Below are 26,217 nucleotides of genomic sequence, written 5' to 3'. Positions count from 1 at the left end.
TCCTCCTTCTGTGAGTGTCTTTATCCCACCCGTTCCCATTATCCCAGCTCTGTAGATCCTTGGACTCCTCCTTTTTATGAGTAGGACTGTTATAAAGAAAGAAATAATGCTATGGAAGGAAACTGGGAGGGGCAGGGCAGAGACGATTATTGTTGTTTTATTCAAATACTGCCCATTGAGAGTGCCATAAAGAATATGGGACAAGAGGGATTTATCTGAGGACTGAAGGAATTCTTCATAGCAGATGTTGATGGCTTAGGGATTAAGACTAGGAGTGAATTGCTATAGGCAACGACATTTATGTTTCCTTGGAAATGAAATCCTCCTCTTAAAATATGCCTCTCACCTTCACAATACTGGCAACTTGGGAGGCCTCTCCTGGATGCCATGTGGGTCCACATAGACCAGGAAAAAGAGGTCACCTCATAAGCCATACTCAGTGTGAGAGCCTTGGGAGAGATATTTTTCCATTCGTTATTTAGTTAACTAAAATTAGCCAACCAATATATCATGACTTTAAAGTAGCAGGTCAACCAAGAGAGGAAATATGTTTGCATTCATTTGTCCCGTAATAATTCCAATTCTGTGTTCCCTCTGTGGCCTCACTCAAGCCATGCAGAACACTCAGCCCTAGTCAAGTTAGGGTATATATCTGTGGTCCTCAGCCTCAACTGAGTGGAGGAAACACCATAGAAGATTTCAACACTAGCTCACTCAGTTTCTTTCTTCTGAGTTTCCTTGTTTTCCTCCTCATCTCACTTTCTTTCTCCAAGGTCGGTGTCACCTACTCTTCAAACTCTTATAAATAGTTTCCCTGGTCTGTGCCCACCTCTGATGTCTTCTGTCTCCATTCCTGTTCATTTAATTCCTGAGTGCCGTGTGCCTGTTCGAACCTCATGTCTTGGTTTACAGATTTCATCAAAGAATGGTTTAAACCCACCTGTTCTAATGTTCCATCACCTCGACTGTACACATTGTACGTTGCCCTTCCGAGGTTGTCACATCTGTTAGCCTTGCCTTTCTGACACACAGCTCCACTCCTACAGTCTGCCAGTTCGCATATATTTTGGGACAGGAGAGAAGAGCCTAGACTCTGCATCTCTGCTCCATTGCCATTTCTGTCCTGCGTCATCTTGGTTGTGCACCAGTGGACACCATAGCTCATTTTCCTTGCTCTTAATATCTCCATATATGAATCAATACCTATGTCATGGAGATGTTCTGAGCACTACTGATATTCATGAATACAAGTTATTTAAACAAGCTCTCAGTGAGCACTCTCCAGCTATCACCAGATGCCTTGTGGTATGTCTGGTCCCCTCCACCACTATTACATGAGCTGAGCTTAGCTGACATTAACTGAGTGTCCTAGGTTAGCCATTCCTGGGCTTCTCTTCCAATCACAATGAAAGAAGAGATGAGAAACTATCTATAATGGAATAGGCATTTCTCATTATATCACTTTTCCTTTTAATCATTTGACCTTTGTACAACACTGAGATAACAGTCTTGTTATCCTCTCTAAAGATGCAAAATAAATCATTTGTCCTTTTCATATGATAAGCTCATTTGTATACAAAATAATTTTGTCAAGAAAAAATATCAGAATATCGTCATAGCGCATTTTATACAATTCACTTAATGTGTTCTCGAATAGAGTTGGCAACATATTTTTTAATTTCTTCCCATGTAGCAAGTTAGAGGCTCTTTAATTTATTTAAAATTATTTATGCAAGCCAAGACATGATTTGTCATTAAATATTGCATTTGACTTGGGGACCAATGTGCATTAACATGTAAATTGAAATTTAACTAGTGTAATGGCATCAGAAGTGTATGTGGGGGTGCCTTCAGGATCTTACTTGGATGTTTTATTCACTTTCAGGAAAAACACTTTTAAAATAATTTTCCTATTTTATTAGAGTAAGAGAGAAGAGTTCTGACTTCTGCGTATAAGTGCTTCCTAGCAAATAGCACATTGCAGTGAGGATAATCTTCATTTTCAGTGAACAAATAGGCAAATTAGATATAATTGTTACCACCTTCCCTCTTTCCAAGATTGTTTTTTAAGTAACAGAGGCATCTCAGAGTACTAAATAATCATTGATAGATACATGCAGCTTATGAACATGAGGACCATCATCTGAAGGGACTTTACAATTTACTGTCATCTTTGTAGTACTCAGTGAACTGTTCTGTTTCAACACCTGATCTCCTTATGCTTCCTGGATCGAGCCAAGGAGCCATTAAGGATTTAACAAATTTTAAAGTGCACTGGGCAAAAGCTCCAAGGCAACTGGGACGTTGAGCTGATGGACCTAATGACAGGAGCATCTTGATAGGATCACGGTTGCTAATCTCTACCAACACCAGGAGACTCTCTGTATGCTGCTGTCTGGAGGTTGCTCAGTTTTTAAAGGAAGCAACAGTAAGAAAAATTCTTCTCTTGAATTTTATGGCTCATCCTCAAAGTGGCCTCCCTTGGGGGTAAAAGTTTCAGATGCAAAGTGTTGTCTCCTCTGGTAGATAGTCTGGATATGGCTGTGGGAGAAGGCCCAGGCAACTGCACATATTGCTAAGGATTCTGAGTCAGTGAGCAGATACCATTGGGATATCTTGCCCAAGACCATTATTTCCAAAACTTCAGCATGCACCATCATGCCAATCAGCAACTAACGTGGTTCTCATATTATACTGGCGAGCCAGTCCAGGTGATTCAGGAAGCCTAGCATAAGGTCTCTGAGAATTTCTAATGAGACTCCTGGATGTGAGTGCCGCTAGCTTGTGTAGAACCTTCCTTCCCGTAACAAGTCGTGAGAATGTATGAACCACTATTTGAGGAGTTTTTATTTACTCCGTTTAGCATGTCATGTGGCCTCTTTATTCAACTTGTTGCAAAAAGGTAGATAACATGACTGATGGGGACAGCTACCTAGCTGTTAGCGAAGCAGGGGTAGCCTTGGGTATTCTTACTGCCACACCCTGTGAGTTGCCTTCTGTTAGGTAGACACCTGAGATCATGGAAACTTTTATGTGCATTCGAGCGTTTTCTTGAGAAACGTGGAAGTTGCTTTCCCTTTTCATTTACGAGTCAGTTGTGAACCTCCTCGTGGCCAAGTTCTAGTGTGTACGCATTTGTGTCATCCACCTTAACTGAGTCCCTGTAAGCACTCTATTATAACAGGGAGGAGTTGGCTGGCCATCAACTCCCGGGGGCTGGGAATAGCTGAGACCTAGTTACCAAACTGAGTTTAGAAAGGTAAAAATAAATAAAGGCAGCCTACATTGACCCTCACCAAGCTGGCAAAAGTCTGTCTGTAGGGAACAACTCCCACAGGCCCTCCCTCATCCGTCTGGTTCATTTGGGCTGGAGGAGACAGCACGCTATGGCATCTGCTGCTGGACCGTTGTCAAAACCAGGAATACTCAATTATTCGTAGTTGTTTATTTTCATGGGTGAACATTTGGCAGCTTAGCGCGCTCCTTTATTCCCTGTTTTTCTTCAGCTCCTTCATCTGCTTATGAGGTGTTGTGCCTGTAACATTAAATCCTTGGTCAAGAATACCCTCCTTGACATTTGGGTACTTCTCCTAATTTGGGACTGAGAAATACAGAAGTATTCCTATCTTGTTATTGAGCTTGTTGTAGCAAGTTGGTCACTTGGAAGAATACACAGTGGGAATCCACTATTTTGTTGATTTAAAAAAAAAAACACCCATAAATTGGTACATGCTAAACAAAATGTAAATATGATGTTTATTTCAGATGCTTCTAAAATATCTATGTGATTGTGCCAAGGATGAATGAAAAATTAGAAAAATCTCATTTACTGCCACAGGGTGCTCTATACTTACATGCTGTAGTGAAAACAGGATTATTTTTCTTTGCTTTTGGGGGTGGTTTCTTTTTGAAAATCGACGGGGGAAAGGCATTAAGCTGTCTCCATTGTGCATCTCAGCTTCCTGCCTTAAATAAGTGATTATATATTCGGAACCCTGCCAGTGCCTCTGTGTCCTGCTTGCAAAATTAAATATAGGGATAAATAAATGTTCACACACTTTACCATTTTTATATGTAACCTTCCATGCCTGTTTTTCCCCATGACATCCTCACAGATGTGCTGTGCTTCACTTGAGTCACTGGTACGTTTTAGATCAGTTTTCTTAACCTATGGGTCGTGATCCCTTTGAAGGGGAGTCGACCGACCCTTTCACATGGGTCACGTAAGACCATCAGAAAACACAGATATTTACATTACAATTAACAACAATAGGAAAATAGCAAAATTGCATTTATAAATTAGCAAGGAAAATAATTTTATGGTTGGGGGTCACCATATGAGGAGCCCCATTAAAGGGTCGCAGTATTAGGAAGGTTGAGAACCAGTGTCTTAGATGCTTGGATGTCAATGTTTCAGGTCAGAGGTCTGGAGCTTGTTTTCCTGCCTTTGCTTTGCCTCCTTTCGTTACTCTGCCATGGGCATACACATAGCTCCATCTCCCCTCTCCCTGTCTCCGACTCTTTCTTCTTACCTTATGCCTTTATAGCAGGACTGTTGTACTTGAGCCACATTCACAGACCCCAGCTTAACCAGTCCCTTAACCCTGCTCGCCTCACCAGTCTCATAGACCAACTTGGACACCGACAAGCCTAGTCTGTAGGATCCCCATTTTCCAAATTCCACAACTCCAAGTGCCGTCTCTGTGTTCCCACAGCATTTATTAGGACTGTTTTCCAGATATCTATAATCAAACTTATTTTGAAGTCTTTTGTGAATTCATTTCTTTTTTTTTATTATAGACAGCCTCAAGGTTCCACCATTGTTACCTTCATTTTTTTTTTCTTTTGACTTCTGAGTCTCATGCAGACCCTATATGTCCCATTTGTTGTGGATATCTTTCTGAATAGCGATGCCATCCGTGCAAAGCCTGACTCCTCTTCATGAAAGGACACCTGTTCATTGTTTATCACGATGCTGCCCAGCTGTCTGGCTTCCTTGTGAGTGTATCGCTAATAAGAACATGGAAGAATCGTGTCTGGCTTCTCCTGTGTGGAGCTGCCTGCTAATCATCAGCACTGTGGTAAAAACAGGTCAAAAGGGAAATGAAGGGATGAGGCATTACAGCCTTGTTGACCTTTGTCTTGCATATGTGGCCTTAGCTGCTTACCCTGCCTGCTCTGGTCCAATACGCTCTGTCCACATATGCCTGCATTGTGGAAACCAATCTTAAATACCTTGTGTAAACTGCACAAAAGTCTGAAACCTTAATTTCCATGACAGAATGTTCCCCCAAAGTTAAGAAAGACCAATAATATACTTTTCTTCCAAAGGCCAGTCATTTTCTATAACCTTAAATTAATTTTGGGTATCCTTGAAGGATATGAGAGTCTTAGCCTCTGTTGTAAACTGCTTAAAATCATCTAGTCAAGGGATGAGTGGTGGTTGAAATACAGCTACGGTCCAGTAGCTAGGCTACACACCATGGGGTGCGATTGCATGCACTGGAAACCATGCTGGTGCTGGTTTTCTCACCAAGCCCCCTGCTAATGAGTGTCAGGGTTGCAGAAAGGTGCCACAGAGGCTTACAGAGCCAGGAGCATGCTTTCTCAGCCCTGGTGCACAATGAACAAAGTCCAGTGTTTAAAAGTTAAAAGAGTTCGGACCATGACAGCAGTTTATTAAAGCATGCATTGAGCCCTGCACAAGTAAATGAAACATAACACCTGCAAAGCCACCCCCTGGAAAATCAGGTGATACATGGAACAGTTGTATGAAAAAAAAAAAAAAAAAAAAAAAAGGAAATTACTGACCTTGGAAGCCTAGGGAAACCCTCAAATTGTATCATATAGGATTTGGCAGAACACTGTTTTTGCGACAAAACCAGTATCACTGGGTCTAGGAACTAAGGTGAAAAACGTGACTAGAGCTTGGCGCTAGACACGACCAGTGGTGGCTCAGTGATGCTGCTACTGCAGCTCCCTGTGCATTATACACAGAGAAGCAAGATGCACATGCCTGGCAGTGATATTTGAGAATTTATGGCTATTATATTAGCTATCTAGGGCAGACAGAGGATAGTAGGGTCATTTGTAGATTTTGAAATGATATCAAGAGTGAAGGGTGTTGCTCCGTTGGTAGAATGCTTGCTTAGCATTCAGCAGATCCTACAACTGATCCTCTTCACTCCATCAATATCCTGTAATCCCAGCACTCTGAAGGTGAACACAGGTTCAAGGTCATTAGGCTAAATAGAGATCCCAGTCAACATTGAGATGCATTCCCAAGCACATTTTGACATCATAATAGACCTTAGCAAAGGTTACAGCATTTACTGAGAATTTTCAGGCTAACATTGACCCTTCTTGCTGTTACCACTCTTTCTGTATTTGTGTCTCTGTGATCCTGTCTCACTGAACAGTAGGATGTGTTCCCTGGAAGTGCACCAGTAGGTAGGTTTGTGCTTGCCTACTTACCCAGGTGGCATATTCCCTTATGATACAGATGAGGCTACTGCCAACCTACCCTGTGAAACTGTTCTGAAGTAAATATATTTTAATAAGTAGAATTCTCTTCAAAATTACAACAAAAAGAATGAAACAGTAAGCCTACAGTCACCTGCTAGTGTAATCCCATGCCATGTTGTACAAGACAATTATATGTCCTCAATGTTTGTATAACTGATCTTATAGAAGGCCTGTTTACAAAAGCCACCATAAATTTATGCAGATATACACAGCTGTAGGTTGACAATAGCATTGATGTCACTGGCAACAGAGGTTCTTTAGTTCCATTATAAGTTTTTAAAATGTATGTTGTACACACTCTCCTTTAGCAATATGTATCATATGCCTAGATATATTAGATGCAGACATTTGTGGAATTCTTTTATACGGTACCATTTCTCCCTTCATTGCCCTAACTAAGTACACTTTATGACATAGCTATAGTGTAATTATGAAAAGACTTTGATAGAATACTATTACCCAACTTAAATAACTTCATTCTTTGCCAATATGCAGAAATGGTACTTTGTAACAGAGGTCTAGTTTCTGTGTTACAGTTAGGTGTGAAATCTCCTTTGTTTTTTGTAACTCACATGATTTTTCAGTCTTCCTTTGTCCTCTGTGACATAGAATTTTGAAGCATAATGACCAGTTATTTTGGCTAATGTCCCTCAGTATATTTTTTTTCCATTGTGCAAAATAAATACAGCCACACACAAAGGGGCTTTCCTCGGTTGGACAATTTGAACATAGAAATAAATAATAGCAAAGGATTATAACTCATTAAGTAAGAATTCACATTGATTGAGTGTGAATAGCTAAAGGAAGCAGCTGGGGAGGATGCTCATGGGAAATGCGCGTGCTGTATAAGCAGGGAAAGTGGAGTTCAGATACCCAGCACCCACAAAAAATGGGTCTGAGGTGTACACCTGCAATCCCAGCACTCAGGAGGTAAAGGTGAGACGATCCTTTGGGTTTGCTGGCTGGCTTCTATAGCCTGTTGGTGAACGCCCAGCTTACTTGACTCAAAAACTAAGGTCAAAAACAATCAAGGGCAATACCCAATGTCAAGCTCTGGCTTCCACACACACACAGGTGCACCTACATACATACACGTAAGTGTTTGTGTATACACACACACACACACACACACAGAGAGAGAGAGAGAGAGAGAGAGAGAGAGAGAGAGAGAGAGAGAGAGAGAGAGAGAGGGAGAGAGAGAGAAACAGACTAAAGAAAGGAGAAGGATACTTCTTATTTACTATAGAATAAAGATGTCTGTCATAATCTCAGTGACTATATATAGATAGGCAGTGTTATGGAGGCCGAAGCTAATGGGTAAGAATTTCAGGGTTCTTAGCATGTTTACATACTCTCACTCTCTTTCCATGTCTACTTATTGAGCTAGTAAATTTGTAGTGGAAAATTCCATCACACTCTACCTTAGCTAAGTGTTTAGTCTAATACAGCAGCAATGGGACTGTGAGTGAGCGGTCTCCTCATGCGATGAACGGACACTAATCATGGCAGCATTGCTCTTTCTGAACATGTGCAGTCATTATGTACCTGTAGGAAGACACAGGACAAACTACATTAAAGATCATTTGACATGATAGGTTGTTTTGAACTATTTCCTCAAAATGCTGTCTGCATGTCAGATACTAGTGATGCCACAAGATCAGTGTGGCTCATCTCTCTGAAGCCCTCAATGTGCATAGGATTATGGGGTCCCATAGTGTAAATCCTTCATTGCTCAAGCGCCTTATGTTAAATGACATCATACTGGACCCCCCAACTGTATTCTGTAAGTCATCTCTGGAGTGCTTACACTACTTTGTGGATATTGAACATATGTTGTCTGAAAGTCTTGGGACCAGAATTTTTGGGTTGCAGAGTCTAAGAAATGTTCAGGTAACTACAACTGCTTTACTCATCTCCAGCCCAAACCCTCACAAATGTTCCAAATTCACAAAATTTTTGACCATCAGATTTAGGAGCATTTTGGACTGGGGATTTCTTTGTTGTTGTTGGAATTGAACTGCTCAGCATTTTCTAGTGAATCTCTACAAATTACCGTATTCTGCTCTATTGTTTAAACTTAAGGGGAGAATAATGAAAATGTGTGTATTCTGTACAGATCCAACTTTTTAAAAAATATTTACAAACTTAGTTTCTTTCCAAAGGCAAAGCCGTGGAGACAACATAGTGCACACTCCTCTTAGGTCAGTAGAAATAATCATGAGCAGCACAGGACACAATGACAAATCTGAATGAATTTTGAGGATGGAGCTGTAAACATCAAAGCATTTTGTGTGCCTCATCTTCGTAGATTCCACCCATAGATGGCCCTGCCTCTCTTGCCAGTAGATGCACTTCAGCATGGAGTATGAAAAACTTATCTATAGAAACTGTGTCTCTTTGAACAAAGAGCAATGATTTGTACACTCCTGATAGAGATTGGCCTACCTTTGCCTAACACATGCACATCTATGAGTGACAACCTTAAAGGTCTGGGTCTACTGAAAAAAAAAATGTGTTAGGGAGAAATGAAATTTCCTTAGAGACTATTATTTTGTGCTATTTTTTGCCATTCATTATTTTTACCAAGAAGGATTTGCAGAAACATAGCCACTGCCTTTCAATGAAATCACAGGTTAATTTGGTCTGCTATTCCTTTAGGGAAATTGACTTTGAATTTCTTGAAGATGGTTACTTCTATTCAAACCCCAGTAAAGGTTTATTGGCAAGGGGAAAATAGATTTTACTTCAATCAATATTCAGTCTTTACACTAAGTATACCTTCTGACAAACTACCAGTTGGAAAACAAAATAAACAAACAATAACAACAAAAAGAAATGAAGTCTCATGATCTTTGCATACTTTTTGTGCCTAGTGATTCTTTGTAGGCTCCTGTCCCATCTTTCTAAGTATGGGAAGGCAGGATTACTTACCAGATGCTTCATAAGTAGCAGAGGGATGCCAACTTAAGGGAAGAGTCAAGCATCTGAGAATAGTTCAGTACCCTGCATGTTTTAGGCAGCCCCAGAGCAAAATACTGTCCCTTCTTTGAGGAGTTCACAGTGTAATGAGAGAGAGATACACTTGTAAAGATGAATTTTCAGTGGAGTATGAGGAGCCACCAGGACAGTTGCAGATCTCAGGAGTCCAAGATACACTTCTTGAGTTACTACGAAAGGTAATTCCTGAGCAACATGGAGGATTTCTCTGGAAAGGAATCTGCACTCAGGGATACAAAGGAACTTGGGTATGACCAGGGAAGAGAGCTTGAGTAGACAAAAAGATTCATGTGTAAGGTGACTGTCTCCTCTCCAAAGTGCTTGGTCAGAAGGGCTTCACATTTTCCAGAGTTTTGAATTTTGCAGTATTTGTGTTGACCTTATTGGTTGAAGATCTTTAATTGAAGCCTTCACAGTCTGCAGTGGCCCAGAGCCAAGACTGTTTCGATCACCAGGGATTCACAGGTATTCAGATTATGATATTTAATACATGATTATAGTAAATAAAAATACAAGATAATAGGAAATAGTACAAGTTGAGAGAAGGAGGTAGGACAAGCAAGGAAAGTATTTGGGTCCTCAGCTAAGACTTCAGATTCATCCAGGACATGGTTTGGCCCATTGAGGTTTCACATGCAATATAGAGGTGATATAATGTCTTAACCCCTCCAGTCTTCCCATTCACTGTGCCCAAAGGACTTAAAGAGAACAACACTGCGGATTCAGGCCTAAACCTTTGTACCGATGATGCAAGTGAAAGAGAAGGGGACAAAGTGGAGGCTCCAAGAAAGGGCCATGAGCATGAGCATATGGCTGTTGAAAAATGAAACTGAAAAGGTAAAGTAAAGAACTTTAGGTGCATTAAATAAGGGGCTTTCTAGGTTTCTGGCATAAGAAACCGAATTGCTAGTTATTCTATTAAGTGTAATTGTGAATGTAGCACAAGAAATGAGTTTCAGGAACAAGGTATCAAGTTCAGTGTTTGATCATGATATGTGAAGATAGGCATGGCCGGAGTGATAGGCAATGGTTAATTTTTAATGATGCAGTTATACTCTTGAACCTGAAAGCCTGGGTGTAAGATAAATTATAAGGCCTAAATTAGAGTCCCTGGAAAATTGGTGATCAGGATGCTTTTTTACTGGAATTACTAGAGAAACAGATTTTAGCAGGAATACCTATGGTACTTTTCCATTCTGTATCTTCTCCAGCTCTCAAACTGCTTGAGGAAGTGGAAAGGTTGGTGAGCTATGAACGAACTCTCCTAAGATGTGTGGAGAGAAGCAGAGAAGCCCACAAGAAAGATAAAAGCAGGAGAGAAAATAAGTGGACATGGTTGTGAGGAATAAATGGTCACAACCTCACTGTTTCTACACCTGATGGGAAGATTGTCAATGTGCCCATTAGGTCTGACATGAGAGCTCCATTGACCAAGGACAACTAATGAGAGAAGGGATCTTAGATTGTGTAGACTAAGGAATTAGCAGGAAGATGGAAAGTATGGAGGATAGAGATGAATAACTGTTTACAAATAGTGGACTATATAGAGAAGAGCTACAGCATGGCTGGAAGTGACCATTTCAGGGCTAGGTGATGATGCAATGTAAACATGAAGAGTTGAAAGACTTAAATATTTACAGGAAAGGAATTGGAACAAAAGAAAAAAGTCAAATCAGGAAATCTGGAATCATGTTCTAGGCTCAGCCAACTAGCCTTAAGCTCTACTAATTGCTAGCACCTTCCCCAGATGATAGATAGTCACATTGAGAAACTCAGAAGTTAAGGTCACCCAGATCTGCTCAAGAACGTTGACATCATAATCCTTAGTAGGAAGGACAAGAACACTTGGTCATTTTGCAGACGTTGGCCTTCCTTCTTTCTACTAACTCCAGGAAGAGCTCATTAGTCTCCACTCCACTAAGGAGCTGTAGATGGTTGATTGCTTTAGGGAATGTGCGAGTCAGTTTTCTCTTAAGAGCATGGTCCCTGGTAGGTCCACCATGTTCCAGTGGATGGTACCCAATCATGAGTGCATGGGCATCACAAGTTAGAGTCATTAGCTTACTAAAAACATAAAAGAATATAAAGTTGGAAAAAGGAGTGGAGGGGTAAATCTGGGAGGAGTTGGGGAAAGTAGTGGGAATCTATATGATAAAATTACATTCTATAAAAATCCGAAACCAATTAGTGGTTTTTTTTTCCAAAGGGAAAAAATAAAGGACTGGATTATGCTCTTCTCATGGCTCAACTCACCAAAATGACTCTTCAAGTTTACCACTGGCTCCATGAGAGTTCACCCCACTTTCATACTGTAGTATGTCCCTTCTCTCTGTTACAGACAGGGTAGATAGTTTTCTTTTACTAATTACCAAATTGAACTCTGGTTCAGAGCCCTTTTTGGTTTTCTTTTCCTGGAAAGGGAAGCTCAAGTGGGTGGGTTTCTTTGTAGCTTTTATCTCATATGTGTTACTTACTAGGTCTTCTTATAATATTTAGCATCAAGTATGGATTGAATTCTAGGAAGTTTTGGTCTAAATTATTACCTGGATCCTCCATGATGTGGTAAGATAGGGTTAAGGGAAGCAAATCTGTTGTTGTTTTCTTTTCTTTTCTTTTCACAAAGATGTACTTTGGGGCCAGGCTAGGTATTTGGTGACTATTCTGTAGTTTCCGTGCTTGTGACACTAGCCACATATTGTCCTGGTTGACCTTCCTCACCTCGGGGAGTTCGGGGTGAGGGAAGAATCAAAGATCTAACAAATGCAGTTAAAATATATTTCTTCTTGCTGCAAGGTTGACTTTTCCTTTGTGCCTCTTTCTCCCCTCCCCCCCCCTTTCCTCTTCCCTCCCTCTGAAGTAATGGTGGAGAGTAGGAATGAGGTGGTGAGCACTGAATGCTTGAGGTTATTTTTAGGTCATTTCTTCTGAAACTCATTGCAAGTTCATAGCTCTCTAATTTCCTGTGCAGGGCTGTGGAGGTCACGCAGGAAAGTCAGGGATGATTCTTCATGTCTGTGTCGGTCTTAAAACTTGGTTCCATCAACCATGGAGTTCATTGTGCCTTGGAACTCTCATCAAGATGCCAGGCTGCAAGCCAGTGCCTATAGGAGTGAATAAAGCACCTTAAAGTTGGGAAATCTAACAGGAGGAAGATGGACTCTGTGTGTGCTGCTTGAGAATTGAGCAGCCCAGAAAAGCTTATGAATTTGTCACTGTATCTCTGAGTTTTGCCTTCTTTCATCAAAAGCACTTTGATTTGGCTGTTATCTATATTCACCTAGAACTCAATTTCATTATTAGTATTCCAAAAATGCAATCATACTACCATACAGAATATGGGATTTATAGATATTCCCTATAAATAGGTATTCCCATGAGGCATGATTTAAAAAGATATAAAATATTCCATTAGTATATATCTATCTCATTTAATACTATTAAAATATGCTATATTTTTACCTAATAATTTTTTCAAAATGTTTTTATTAATTCATTCATTTTTACATCTCAATATTTATCCCATCCCTTGTATCCTCCCATTCCTTCCTCTCTTCCACTTTCTCCCTACTCCCTCTCCTATAACTGTGAATGAGGGGGTCCTCTTCCCTCTGTATATGCTCATAGGGTATCAAGTCTCTTCTTGGTAGCCTGCTATCCTTCCTCTGAGTGCCAACAGGCCTCCCCATCCAGGGGACAGACGTGGTCAAATATGGGGCGCCAGGGTTTGTGTGAAAGTAGGTCCTCACTCTCCGCTCAACTGTGGAGAATGTCCTGACCATAGGCTAGATCTGGGTGGGGTTAAATGTTTACTGCACGTAATTCCTTGGCTGGTGTCATAGTTTGAGCAGGACCCGTGGGCCCAGATCTGCCCGTCATAATGTTCTTCTTGTAGGTTTCTAGGACCCTCTGGATCTTTCTATTTCCCCATTCTCCCATGCTTCTCTCACCTAAAGTCCCAACAGGATGTCCTCACCTCTGTCCTACCTCCCTTATAAATGAAGACTTTCATAGGACATGCCCCTTGGGCTAGTGTCCAGATATAAGTGAATATAAACCATTTGACTCTTTCTGCTTCTGGGTTAACTCACTCATTATGATCATTTCTAGTTCAATCCATTTGTCCACAAATTTCAGAAATTCCTTGTTTTTAATAGCTGAGTAGTATTCCATAGCTGAAATGTACCACAGTTTCTTTATCCATTCCTCTACTGAGGGACACTTAGACTGTTTCCATGTTCTGGCTAATATTAATAAGGTGGCTGTAAACATGGTAGAGCATATGTCCCTGTTGTGTGCTGGAGCATCTTCTGGGTATATTCCAAGGAGTGGAATAGCTGGGTCTTGAGGAAGCAAGATTCCCATTTTTCTGAGATAGCACCAGATAGATTTCCAAAGTTTACCTAATAATTTTTAAAGATGTTCATTTTTCTGAGAGAGCGCCAGATAGATTTCCAAAGTGGCTGTACTAGTTTGCATTCCCACCAGCAATGAAGGAGTGTTCCTCTCTCCCCACACCCTCGCCAGCATGTGGTGTCACTTGAATTTTTTATCTTAGCCATTCTGATGGGTGTAAGATGGAATCTCATAGTTGTTCTGATTTGCATTTCCCTGATGACTAAGGAGGTTGAGCATTTCTTTAAGTGTTTCTCAGCCATTTGATATTCCTCTGTTGAGAATTCTCTATTTAGTTCCAAGCCCAATTTCTCAGTTGGGTTATTTGGTTTGATGGTGTTTAATTTCTTGAGTTCTTTATATATTTTGGATATTAGACCTTTGTCAGATGTAGGGTTGGTGAAGATCTTCTCCCAGTCTGTAGGCTGTCGCTTTGTTCTCTTGACAGCGTCTCCAGCCTTACAGAAGCTTCTCAGCCTCATGAGGTCCCATTTATTAATTGTTGACATTAAGGCCTGGGCCGTTAGGCCGTTTGGAAATCTATCTGGTGCTATCTCAGAAAACTGGGAATAGGGCTTCCTCAAGACCCAGCTATTCCACTCCTTGGAATATACCCAGAAGATGCTCCAGAACACAACAAGAAAATTTGCTCAACCATGTTCATAGCAGCCTTATTCATAATAGCCAGAACATGGAAACAGCCTAAGTGTCCATCAGTAGAAGAATGGATAAAGAAACTGTGGTACATATACACTATGGAATACTACTCAGCTATTAAAAACAAGGAGTTCCCGAAATTTGTAGATAAATGGATTGAGCTAGAAATGATCATAATGAGTGAGTTAACCCAGAAGCAGAAAGAATCAAATGGTATATACTCACTTATATCTGTATACTAGCCCAAGGGGCATGTCCCACGAAAGCCTTCACTTACCCGGAAACTGGGACAGAGGGGAGGACATCCTATTGGGACTCTAGATGAGAGAAGCATGGGAAAATAGCAAAGTAGAAGGATCCAGAGGATCCTAGAAACCTACAAGTAGAACATTATGATAGGCAGATTTGTGCACCAGCCAAGGACAATATAGGTGGTAAACTTTAAACCCCTACCCAGATCTAGCCAATGGTCAGAACATTCTCCACAGTTGAGTGGAGAGTGGGATATGACTTTCTCACATACTGTGGTGCCTCACATTTGACCATGTCCCCTGGAGGGGAGAACTGGTGGCACTCAGAGGAAGGACAGCAGGTTACCTAGAAGAGACTTGATACCCTATGAGCATATACATGGGGAGGTAATCCCCCTCAGGAACAGTCATAGGGGAGGGGAATAAGGGGAAAATGGGAGGGAGGGAAGAATGGGAGGATACAAGGGATGGGATAACCATTGAGATGTAACAAGAATAAATGAATAAAAATATTTTTAAAAAAAGATGTTCATATGTTTCTCTGTCAAAAATTGTTGAAACATTTTAATATAATTTATTGAAGCTTTGGCTATCTTTCATGTATATACCCAGATAATCAATATAGTCTAGACTAAGAAATTTCTTCCTTGTTACTTAGAGACAAAGCAAACACAAGGAATCCTTAGCCTGGATGCTTTCTTTATGCAGTGTCCCTACCTGTAGCACCTTCCTTGGGGAAATTGTGCTAAGTGGTTTCTCAGTCATTTTGGCCCTGCTGTGCACCATATATATCCCACATGTGCCCATTGGGCCAAATATAGATGCCTAGCAAACAGCCGCATACATTGACCATTATGAAGTCTCATTCACGAAGAACAAAGACCCCTGAGCTTGTGGTTTATTGCTTGTCTGAGTATGATCTGATACTAAAAAATAAGTAATTGGTGCTGATAACAGAAAGTTCAAAACACAAGAGAAGCAGAAACACATGGTCATGAAGAAGGTGGGTTCATCCTGATGGAATGGTGAGAGGAGACCAGCTCCGGTGGGGCAGAGGAACAGATAACAAAGTATGTACTGCAAGGAGTTAGTGGCAGCCCAGCTGTTGGGTTGTGCTGGCTCTCTTTATCTCCTTGTGTGGTCATTTTACAACTTTCTTGAGACTTGGTTCTCTTAAGACTGATCAGTTCATTGAAGTCCTGGCTGAAGGTACATTTGATTTCCACCTGTCTCCGATTCATAATTAAGATTTCCAGCTTCCTGACTGTCAGCATATTCTTGGGTTTTGATAGCGTCTAAGTGCATTTCTTTTTGTCCTTATAAACAGGAGAAGCAAAGCACAATGTATTGTGCTAGGCTAGGTTCTCAAAGTCCTCCCATAAACCTGAAGCTATGTCTAGACATCAGGTGTTTCCCCACCGCTGGTAAAGCCAGACCTCTTCTCCCACAGTGCCATTGCTACTTAATAGTTCATGCTACTAGTCTGGAGGGAAATGACAGAGAATGCTAGTTATAAAATGTTTTATGAATGACAACCATCTTCCAGCAGAATCACAGAGCACAAAGTATCTGATGGCCCAAAAGTCATTTTATGACCATGCTATCAGCCTCGAGCAGTCTTTGTGTGTCAGGACTCTTTGTCTTGGCCAAACATCACAGGGTGTCAGTAGACACAGACAGCAGATTGCTGTAATATGAGGAAGTCACATGGAGAATGCCGTGTTGGTTCATCTGTGGCAGAAGTGGCCACTAGGTAGAAGCAGGAGTTAGCTATAGCTGGAATAGCTGGGATACTCAGGGATTTTAGGACGGGGGTTGGCGGATGCCTCATCTATGTTGCTGGGGACAGTGGCACACTCCTTTAATCCCAGCACTCCGAAGGCAGAGCCAGGCGGATCTCTGTGAGTTTGAGGTCAGCTTGGTCTACAAAGCAAGTTTAGGACAGTCAAGGCTTTACCTGTCTCAAGACTCACACATGCACATGCACACGTGCGCACACACACACATAAAATCCAACAACAACAAAAGCAATAAAGGAATCTCTATGCAGAAGTCTGTCCTACAACCAGTGGTTATTCAATTACATCTCACAGCAGCAGTCAGACCTGGAAGACCCAAGTCAGGGTGAGGACCAGCTTGAATGGTATGAATAGCCGGTATCAATATGAGTCATTAGAATCTAGAGCAAAACAGAAGGAGTTTAGCAAAGCTGGCCAGAGAGGCACAGATAGTACACCGTCACCTGGCAGGATGCTTTTCATGTTTCTCTGGGGAACTGGAGTCAGTAACTGACGTCTCAGGCCGTTACTGTTTAGGATCCAAGGACTGAGGCAGAACCAAATAGAGGCACTGGGCCCTGACTTCCATTATCTGCTGGGCATCTGCTATGCCTTGGAATCAGCCCTTTTATTACAACAAATGACCTGCATTTGGCTGAGTTACAAAATTCCTCTTATGTATGACAAATGTGGTTTGTTGTTCCTCCTGAAGAAACAGTGGGAAAGATTCAAACCCGATTTGAAATCCTTGTAGTTGGACAACAAATGGGACATTGTGTCATCTTCCTGCATCTTAACAAATGGCTTTGACTATGACTATTAAAAAATGTCTATGATTTTTCACTGGCTGATTTGGTTTGAATGAGTAAATTATTTTTATTTCCTTACATTAACTGCCAGAACATTGAATGAGCCGATAACTCCCTGGTGTTGCTGAGCTGCAGAGAACTATTATTCGGAATTGAATTTTTATTGATTTTCGTGTGCTACAATGACTTTTCTAACATAGTAGCATGAAAGGAAAATGAAAAAAAAAAAAAAAAAAAAAAAAACAGGGCATGGGAGAGGAAGGGGAGGCTGTTGTGTCCTGTGGCCCAGCCTAAGATATGCCACTTAGGGACAGGTGCTGCCAACTCTGATTATATGATTCCTGCCTTCCTCACCTTGCATTCCTCTACTCTACCCCTAATGTTGTTTCTAGTCATCTCTAACCTTGTTGACATTCTACTGTAGAAGTGTACAGGGTAACAGAATGACAAGTAAAGCTCTAGAAATAGAAAACACAGTGAATTGGTTTATACTGATGATGTCATACATGGGAATTTTACACACACGCACACACACACAGTATATGTGACAAAGACAGTATATAAGTTCATCATTTTTATAAGTCTTATATTTATCATATCTGCCCACGTTTTCTTTGGCCTCTTAACTCCCAAGAAGGCTAACAAATGACAGGAGCTGAAACAGAAACTCATAAATCTCTTGATTAGTTCATCCTCCCATTCCACAAATATTCATCAAGAGACAGTGTATGCCGTTTCCTGTAGCAAGGTGTATTGCCTTTGTTGTTGGGACAAAACAACTCCAGATAGATTTATTTTAGCACCATTTTAAGGTAGGGAAGGCATGGTGGCTGACATCTCTCGAGATCAGGAAGCAGACTTGAAGTATAACTCTTAAGACCTACCTTTGGGTCCTGTGCTCCAAAGGCCTCACATCCTTTCCAGACAGTACCACCAGGCAGAGACCAGCTGTTCCAAGACATGAGGTTGGGAGAATGGATAGCCTCCATTCAAAGCAAAACAGAGATAAGTTACAATAAGCCAAACAGATGACAAGTTTGCTCCCAGTCCCATAGCTAAAGGAGTGCTTGAAGGCAATGCAACGTGAGCTTCTTTCTTGGTAGTTGTGGTGAGAGTGAACTAGATGCAGTGACATGAAACCGAAGGTTCTTCTGCCCAGACTCCTGTCTCAGCACACAGTACAGAGACGTGCAGGGACTCTGGAAGGAGCGGATTGCTTTATTTCTGGTGTTTGATGTTTGTGAGTGTGAATGTGTCTGTTCAGGAATTTTGCCATATGCATATGCACATAATCAGTGCATCCATAATCATTGAGAGGTAAAGATTTGAACTGTTGAATAATTTTATATTAGGTTTTTTTTTTCTCTGTAGCACGGAGAGTGGTCTCAAACAACTTGCTCTTTACGGATAAGAGAATTTTATGTTGTTCAACCATGTCTGAAATAGTATTGTGCATCATATATATATATATGCAGTTCAGTTAGTTTCCTTTATAGAGAATAATATGATTTCTATCTGGTACACAAGGATGAAATCAAAGGGTAGAAATCCTTTCCTGCTCCAGCCTGTCAATAAATAAATGCTGATAGAAGAAATGCCAGTCAGAACAGTATCCTTCTATGATTCAAAAGTAAAGGAAGGATGTTTAGAGACTAGAAATAAAGAAATAAGATACTACTAAAAGGGAGGTGATAGTGAGGTGTGTGTGTGTGTGTGTGTGTGTGTGTGTGTGTGCGCGCGTGCGTGTGTGCACGTGCGCCCGCGCACACACATCTACTCTTGTGTGTAGAAGTCAGAGGATAACCACAGTTAATGTCCACCTTGCTCAGGTGGGTTCTGTAGGCCAGAACTCAGGTCCTCCCTCTCGCAAGGCCAAGCACATGATGACCGAGACAGTTTCCCCACCCGGGAGGACCAGGCTTTAAATTAGCAACAAGCAGAAACTGCAAATGGGGTGAAAGGCATGTTATTTAAGATGGTGAGACTCCCCCTCCTCCCCCGCCACTTCAGCTTGAATAACTCCCCACAAAACTTTCCTCCAAGCCCTCAGTTTTAATGGTGAGGGGACCTCTTTGTCCTCTGTCTCTTCCTTCATCATTCTTCCTCTTAGTTGCTTGTTTAGTGTCTACCTTTACCTTAAGAGAGTGTGCAGTGGGTGGACCAAGGTGCAGTGTGTGGCACCTAAGTAAGGAACTGTCACTGCTGTTGGACAGGGCCCAGTCCATGCTCAACAGGGAACAAATGAAAATGACGGTGGCACATTTTCTGAACATGTCACACAAAGGGAACTGCTACCAGAATGAGTTTTACTTTTCACTTCTGTACTGTCATATAGGAGTAGGTAAATTCTGTAGTAGGTAATCTTTGCCAAGTGATTTTGTATCATATATATACATACATACATACACACCCACACATATATACATATATATACATATATGATTGAGATTTTTCATACTACACTATTTTATTTAGCATTTCATTATATATTCCTTAATCCTTATGCACCATGACCTTCTGCCCTTCCATTACTGCCTTACTGTTCAGAGAGGGGCTAAGACACCAGCAGCATATATTTTCCTCATAGTTCTCTAATCATTTTCTTGGCTGTACTTACAGAATTACAGAGTTGTATCAGTGAAACTTTAAAAATCATAGTGCTACTGAAAACCCCCCACAGAACATGCAATTTTCTTAAATGTAGAAATCAATATGTGTGAGTATAGTCACTGATCTATACCCATCATCCTGGGCAATTTTAGGGTATTTTTACGTTAACCGGAAGGTCATTATTCATTTTCTTCTCTTGCTCAACTTCAGCCCCACCTGATCACTAACCTATTTTCTCACTGTCTGGCACTACCACCTATTACGGATGTTTTATATAAACGGAATCACGCAGTATGTAGCCTTTGGTGAAAGGCTATGTTTAATTCATGTAAATTATGCATTTAAATTTTACCCATGTCATAGCATGCATCAGTATCTTACTTTTATTGCCAAATAATATTCCATGATAGCCCACATATCATTTATATTTTAATCAGGCAATCCCCGTGTAATTGGACCTTCAAAACAATTTGCTCTTCATATATACCAGGTGTTTTTTTTTAGCAATATGCAAGGCTTTCCCAGCCTGATTTCATTTCCAACCCTGGGAGTTGCTATTTAAAACAAAGAAATAAGTAAAACTGGTTCACTTAAAGGAGAAAAGAGATGTGTCAATTCTTGCTAAGTTAGCCTTTTTGTAATAACTATTGATGCTGTCCCATTACTTATCTTTAGCCATCTGTGTCTTTTCCTTTATAACTGGTTTCCAACCTCTTTGTTATTTTGTCTCAGGATTTCTATAATTTTCACTGTGTTTCATGAGAGATTTTTAACATAATAAGGCTATTTGTTGCACAGTATTTTGCTTACAATGTTTTAAGTAAAATAATTTTATTTTTAACTAACTGTTACATGTCGATCGTTTTCTTCTTTTTCTGGGTTGGGAAGGTTTCTTTCTTATGGACTTACTTTGTAAACATGCTAGTCTCAAACTCACAGCAATCTGCCTGCCTCTGCCCCTCTGAGTGCTGGTCAATAATTTTCTTAATCACTTGTTCTTCAAGTTAAAAGAAATCCTCTTTCTTGAGGTTCACTAGATATTTTATTACTGATGTGCTTCCTGTTAAAATGTTTTTACTACTACAGCATTTATTTTCGTATAAAGCAAGACATAGATCTTCATTTTTTTTTCTTCAGAAGGGCAATGACTCATTTTAATACCTTTTCTCACTTAATTTATCATGTACTAAATTATACTTTTTATTTGAGTGTCTCTGAAAAATGCTCCAGTTTATAATTAATTTGTATCTGATTTATGATAAAAATCATTCCATATTAATCATCATAACTTTATCATAGGATGTAGTAATATATTAGACCTTAACCCTGTTATAGAGCCATTGTGCTTGGGAAGGGTTTATGTATTAATATTTAATCTTTTAAAAACGCTATATACATAGCCAAGTGTGGTTGCAGATGCTTTTGGTCTCAAAATTTGGTAGGTAGAGGCAGCTGGGTCTCTGTGAGTTCAAGGCCATCCTGGTTTACACAGAGATTTCAGGGCAAACAAGGCAATATAGTGAGACCCTGCCTTTCAAAAGAAAAAGTTATATGTAGTGGGAATTATTTTCCTATTTACAGGTGCAGAGACTAAGGCAAAGAGAGTTAAGGATATCTATTGAGTAAAGGACCTCGTGGTGTTGTGTTCCAATTCGAACACGGTGGCTTGATCTCAAATGTTAGTGCACCCACTACACCTTATTTTAGCTTCTGTCACAGAACTTGAATTAGAAATTCTCAGAGATGAACCTTTTTTTCTGGTCCTATCAGAGAAAAACTTCTTTTCTTCTTTTTTTCTTTTCTTTTCTTTTTATTTATTGTTCTCTCATACAATACACCAACATCAGCCTCCCCTTCTCTCTCATCTTCCCAGTCCCTTCCCCACCTCCTCTTCCCCCAGACCCATTGCTGCTCCCTTTCCCTTCAGAAAAGAACAGGCCTCCTAGTGATGTCAACTGAACTTAGCATAACAAGATGCACTAAGACTAGGCATTAACCCTAAAACGAGGCTGGGTGAAGCAACCCAGTAGGAGGGAAAAGTTCCCTTGAGTAGGCAAAAGGATCACAGACACACCCACCCCCATTGTTAGGGGTCCTACAAAAACCCCAATTGAAACAGCCACAGCATGTGGGCAGAGGACCTAGTGGAGACCCATGCAGGGTCCATGACTGCTGCTTCAAGTCTCCTTGAGCCCCTATGAGCCTTGCTGAGTTGAGTCTGTGGGTCTTATTCTCCTAGTGTCTCCAAACCCTCTGGGTCCTGCAGTCCATCCTCCTCCTCTTCTGTGGAGTTGCCTGAGCTCTGTAAATGTTTGGCTGTGGGCCTCTGAATCTGCTCCTATCAGCTTCTGGAGGCAGCCTCTCAGATGACCATTGGGCTAGGCACTGATCTTGTAAAAGTATAGCAGAATATCAGTGGCCAACCAATGACCGGTCTATCCTGACGCCCACAATAGGAGAGGCAGCCCGTGTTCAAAACTGTCAAGATGGTCAGGACCTGGAAGCTGGATGGCTTCCAGACCTAAGACAGAAACAAACACAAGGAAGATATTTAATTTCAATTCTACAGTTTTCTTATTTTGTGCAGCAGTTCGTTTTTTGTGTGTCTGGAGATAGATTACCTATTATTAGAACTTGTGTAGGTCCCTGAGCAGATCTTTTCTAGATCCAGAAAGACTACTGTTGCTCAGATTGCCTATTCAGAAACTAATGAGTTTTCATGGCCTGGGGTGACAGTCATAGCCAGAGCAGGAAGCATTTGCCGCTGTATCAAAGAGCTTATGTCTGTAATTTTGAGTATATCCAGGAGCTAGCTGGAATTTGTATGTGGAGCCCTTTAACAAAAAAACATAGATGCCACCTATTTAGGAGGACCTATCAAGTACCAGGCTTAAGATTGAATCAGAACCCTAAAGTCAAGGGGTTTCTCATTTGAAGTGATATCTGGGGATGGGGGGCGGGGGTGGGCTTGATATCTGCTGTTACTGAAGGATTCCACTGTACGGACTTTCTCTGCCCTCCATGCTCCTCTGTCTTTAGTCTTTCTGTATGCAACTTGGAGAGTGATGGTGCACTTCCCATTGGACTCCTCTAGTGATGGGGAAGCGGAGTAGCTTGGTCCTTGCTTGACTCTGATTCTTCCTTGTGAAATTTACTGGAGATCATTCCATACCCCATGTTTGTAGGAGATAAAAAGATACTAGAGTCAGTACAGGGTATTCCATCAGAGGAAAACTGACCTCATTGAGGCTCTTTTTCAGCCCACTGGTGTAGTTTGTATAAAGAGTGACCGTTTACTGTCGTTCTCATTTGTACTGGGCAAAAGAAAAGAAGCAGAAGAATGTATTGACATTCCTGCTGTTATCTTTTTCCATTTCACATCTTTAAAAACGCAGAGTATTTAGTGGTAACAAAACTCAGATGATCATCTGCCAGCACTGGCTTAGACTCCTTTTGGCAGATAAGTAGACTGAGGAGGTGGAAAGAAACGGAGAAGACAACATCGTTAACATGCCACCCAGGTCACAGCCCTGTCCAGCATTACTCTGGCATTTTGGCGATTTGATTGGTTCACTGTTGGTTCCAGTAGATGAATTTCGATACGATGCTGAGTGGCAGGGCCCTTCTTGGAAGGGAGATCTGCCTCCAGATCTCCCTTGAGAGACAGTAGAACCTGACCTATGGTGGGATGTGCCATAAACAGACCGTCCAACTCTAGGCTTACTCGCTCGCTTTGGTCCACACTTTTGTTGGCAGTTTTGTGAGTCTGTCACCCCAAGAGTCAGGGACCCTGTAACACGGGGGCAATTTAAAGACCTTGGATCAAAGGAAGCTGCCTCTACAACTCAACTTGGGGCAGCAGGGAATGAGAAGGTGGACCATTTTCATTCCAGAGACAAAGCCCACCTAGCATACAGATGCTGGTCGGCTCTGGGAGGTAGAGCTTTCAGAGTACGTTGCATGGCTGTGCTAGTTACTTGTTGGGTGTTTTTGACTTGCTAAAAGCAACTTGAATGTATTTATAAAGATGTAACTGATTCTGGAGCTCTGCTCTTTACTGAGGACATATTTCATGTTATTGTAAGCACTGAAGAAAATTAAATCAATAAATCCACAGCCTGTAATTTGAAATCCTCAATTTGAAGAAAAAAATACATTGTCAGGGAGGGAGGAGAAAAATCCTTTCCACGAAGGAAGAATTGTAAACAACCTGTCTTGGCTCAGACCTTCCTGTGCATCCAGGCAACAGCAAGAATTACCTTATTCAGTAAGATCATCAAAGGGCTGTCCTGACACCTCCCTAGGAGCCAAGGCCAGCTGCCTACCCTTTAAAATGGTAGAGTAGAAAGCTATGCAAATGAGGCTGGCGGGCACTCTCCTTGCTGAACTGTCCTCTTCCCTGGAAGTCTTGTGCTGGTTGGCAGTCAGGGTGAGTGTCAGGAAGCAGAATGAATTTCCCCTCTCACTGGCACTGATGCGTTCTGTGACCACTGGCAAGCCAATTAACCTCCACAAGTGTCACCTCTCCATGTGTAAAAGGTTAATAGTGCAGCTTGTTTGCCAAGTGCCCGGAGCCCTGTGCGAAGGGCACTACCCACATACCCAGCATGGCTGCTTGACTGGAGGGCCTTGCATTTCTTAATTATATATCTGGTTGGATGGGTTATGGATTTTGTTGTGACTGGCTATGGCCCCTTCTCCCTAGTTACAAAGACAACGACTAATAGGTGATCTCACACTATAACTGTCTTCGCCAGCTCCCAGAGGGCTAAGGGAATGACAGAGGTTACAGATTAATAATGCATTCTTCAGTGTACAAAAAAAAATTATGTGCATCTCAACTTCATAATGGCTGTGGATGGTAATTTATTAGGCCAAGTATTTCATCAGATGCTGAACAGATAATGCTGGCAAACACTTACGAAATTATGAGGGCTTTTCCCCCCTTGTCTCCTAGTAGTTTTTCTTCCTTCATATCAACATAAAGTGGTAGGAACCATTTTGTTAAGGTGTGTTTCAGGTGCATTTATCAGTATTGGAAAAGCGATACTCTGAAGTGTCAGAAAGTGACATATTTGTGTGTATCTAACTTTTGACACAAAGCTCCCTGTTTTATTGAATTGGGGCCACATGTGAGTAATGTCAGTCCCAGCTCAAAGTGGCATACACATATCCTGTGCTTCTTTGCAGATTTACGGAAAAACTTTGAACAAGATCCACAAGGCAGGGAGGTTCCTATTGAAGGCATGATCGTGTTGCATTGCCGCCCGCCAGAGGGAGTGCCTGCAGCAGAGGTAAGAAGACCTGGCCACAACAAGGGGCCAAGCCTGTCCTCAGCAAGAGGACAGAGGCCCATGTGACTGAGAGGGGAGAAAGAATCTAGGCCTGGCATACTTGCTTTTGGGTCTCCCTTGCAAGACATGATGAACACATCATGAAGGCAAAAGCTGGGGACTATACCTGCCTCTTGTCAATGCTGATTGACCGAGATTCTTGCAAGGCAGTCTGAGATAGGGTATGCTCTTGATTCTGAGGATAGACCTTGGTATAACACAAGAGCAAGCATGCAGACTATAGTTTATAGAGCTATTAAAAAAATGATAAGTGTGTATCATTTGCCTAAGTTCAGCACTAACTGTTCCAGCCATGGCTTTTCTGTGTGAAGCTGGGAAACTGTAGTTCCTTCAGCGAGAAGTAGAAAGACTTCAAAGTAGAAAAACAGAAACAAAGAAAATGAAAATAAGAAGGATTTGTCATCCATCTTTGCTAAAATATCTGTATGATTTGTAGTGCAAAAGAACAAAGGAAGAGAAGAGAATGAACACAGTACACACACGTACACACATACATACAACACACACACATACACACACACACACACACACACACACACACACACACACTTGCACATTCAGGAAGAAACCATGCGGGATGGATGCTACTCAGGCTTAAATGGTTCACAGATATGAAGTAAACGGACTTGAAAATTAAAGTGAGCACACCATGCATGATGTGAAATAATTAGAAATGAAAATGCTTATTTTTAAAATTTTCCTTACTGTAGAACAAAAAAGATATTAATCTTCTGCCACTTTCTTACATCCTACAAGGCACGTGTCCCGTCTCATACACAGGGCACTCCATTCATAGGAGACTGTCATCTTGCTTAGGACCCTCATGTGGTCCCAAGGGTCGGCC

At 41.2% G+C, this 26,217-nt stretch overlaps 1 protein-coding gene across 6 annotated transcripts in view; it reads left to right on the top strand.

Moving 5' to 3' along the window:
• Positions 1–26,217, top strand: part of Unc5d (unc-5 netrin receptor D) — a 540,796-nt gene that overhangs the window by 317,692 nt on the left and 196,887 nt on the right. For all 6 annotated transcript variants that reach the window (XM_051169515.1, XM_051169516.1, XM_051169514.1 and 3 more), the window contains exon 4: positions 25,210–25,313. In XM_051169515.1, the coding sequence (XP_051025472.1) occupies positions 25,210–25,313 (104 nt within the window). The remainder of the gene's footprint in view (positions 1–25,209; positions 25,314–26,217) is intronic.

The sequence above is a fragment of the Acomys russatus genome, chromosome 27 (genome assembly GCF_903995435.1).
Source record: "Acomys russatus chromosome 27, mAcoRus1.1, whole genome shotgun sequence".
Taxonomy (NCBI): domain Eukaryota; kingdom Metazoa; phylum Chordata; class Mammalia; order Rodentia; family Muridae; genus Acomys; species Acomys russatus.
Note: the sequence above shows the minus strand (reverse complement) of the source record. Positions and strands in the feature narration are given on the sequence as shown.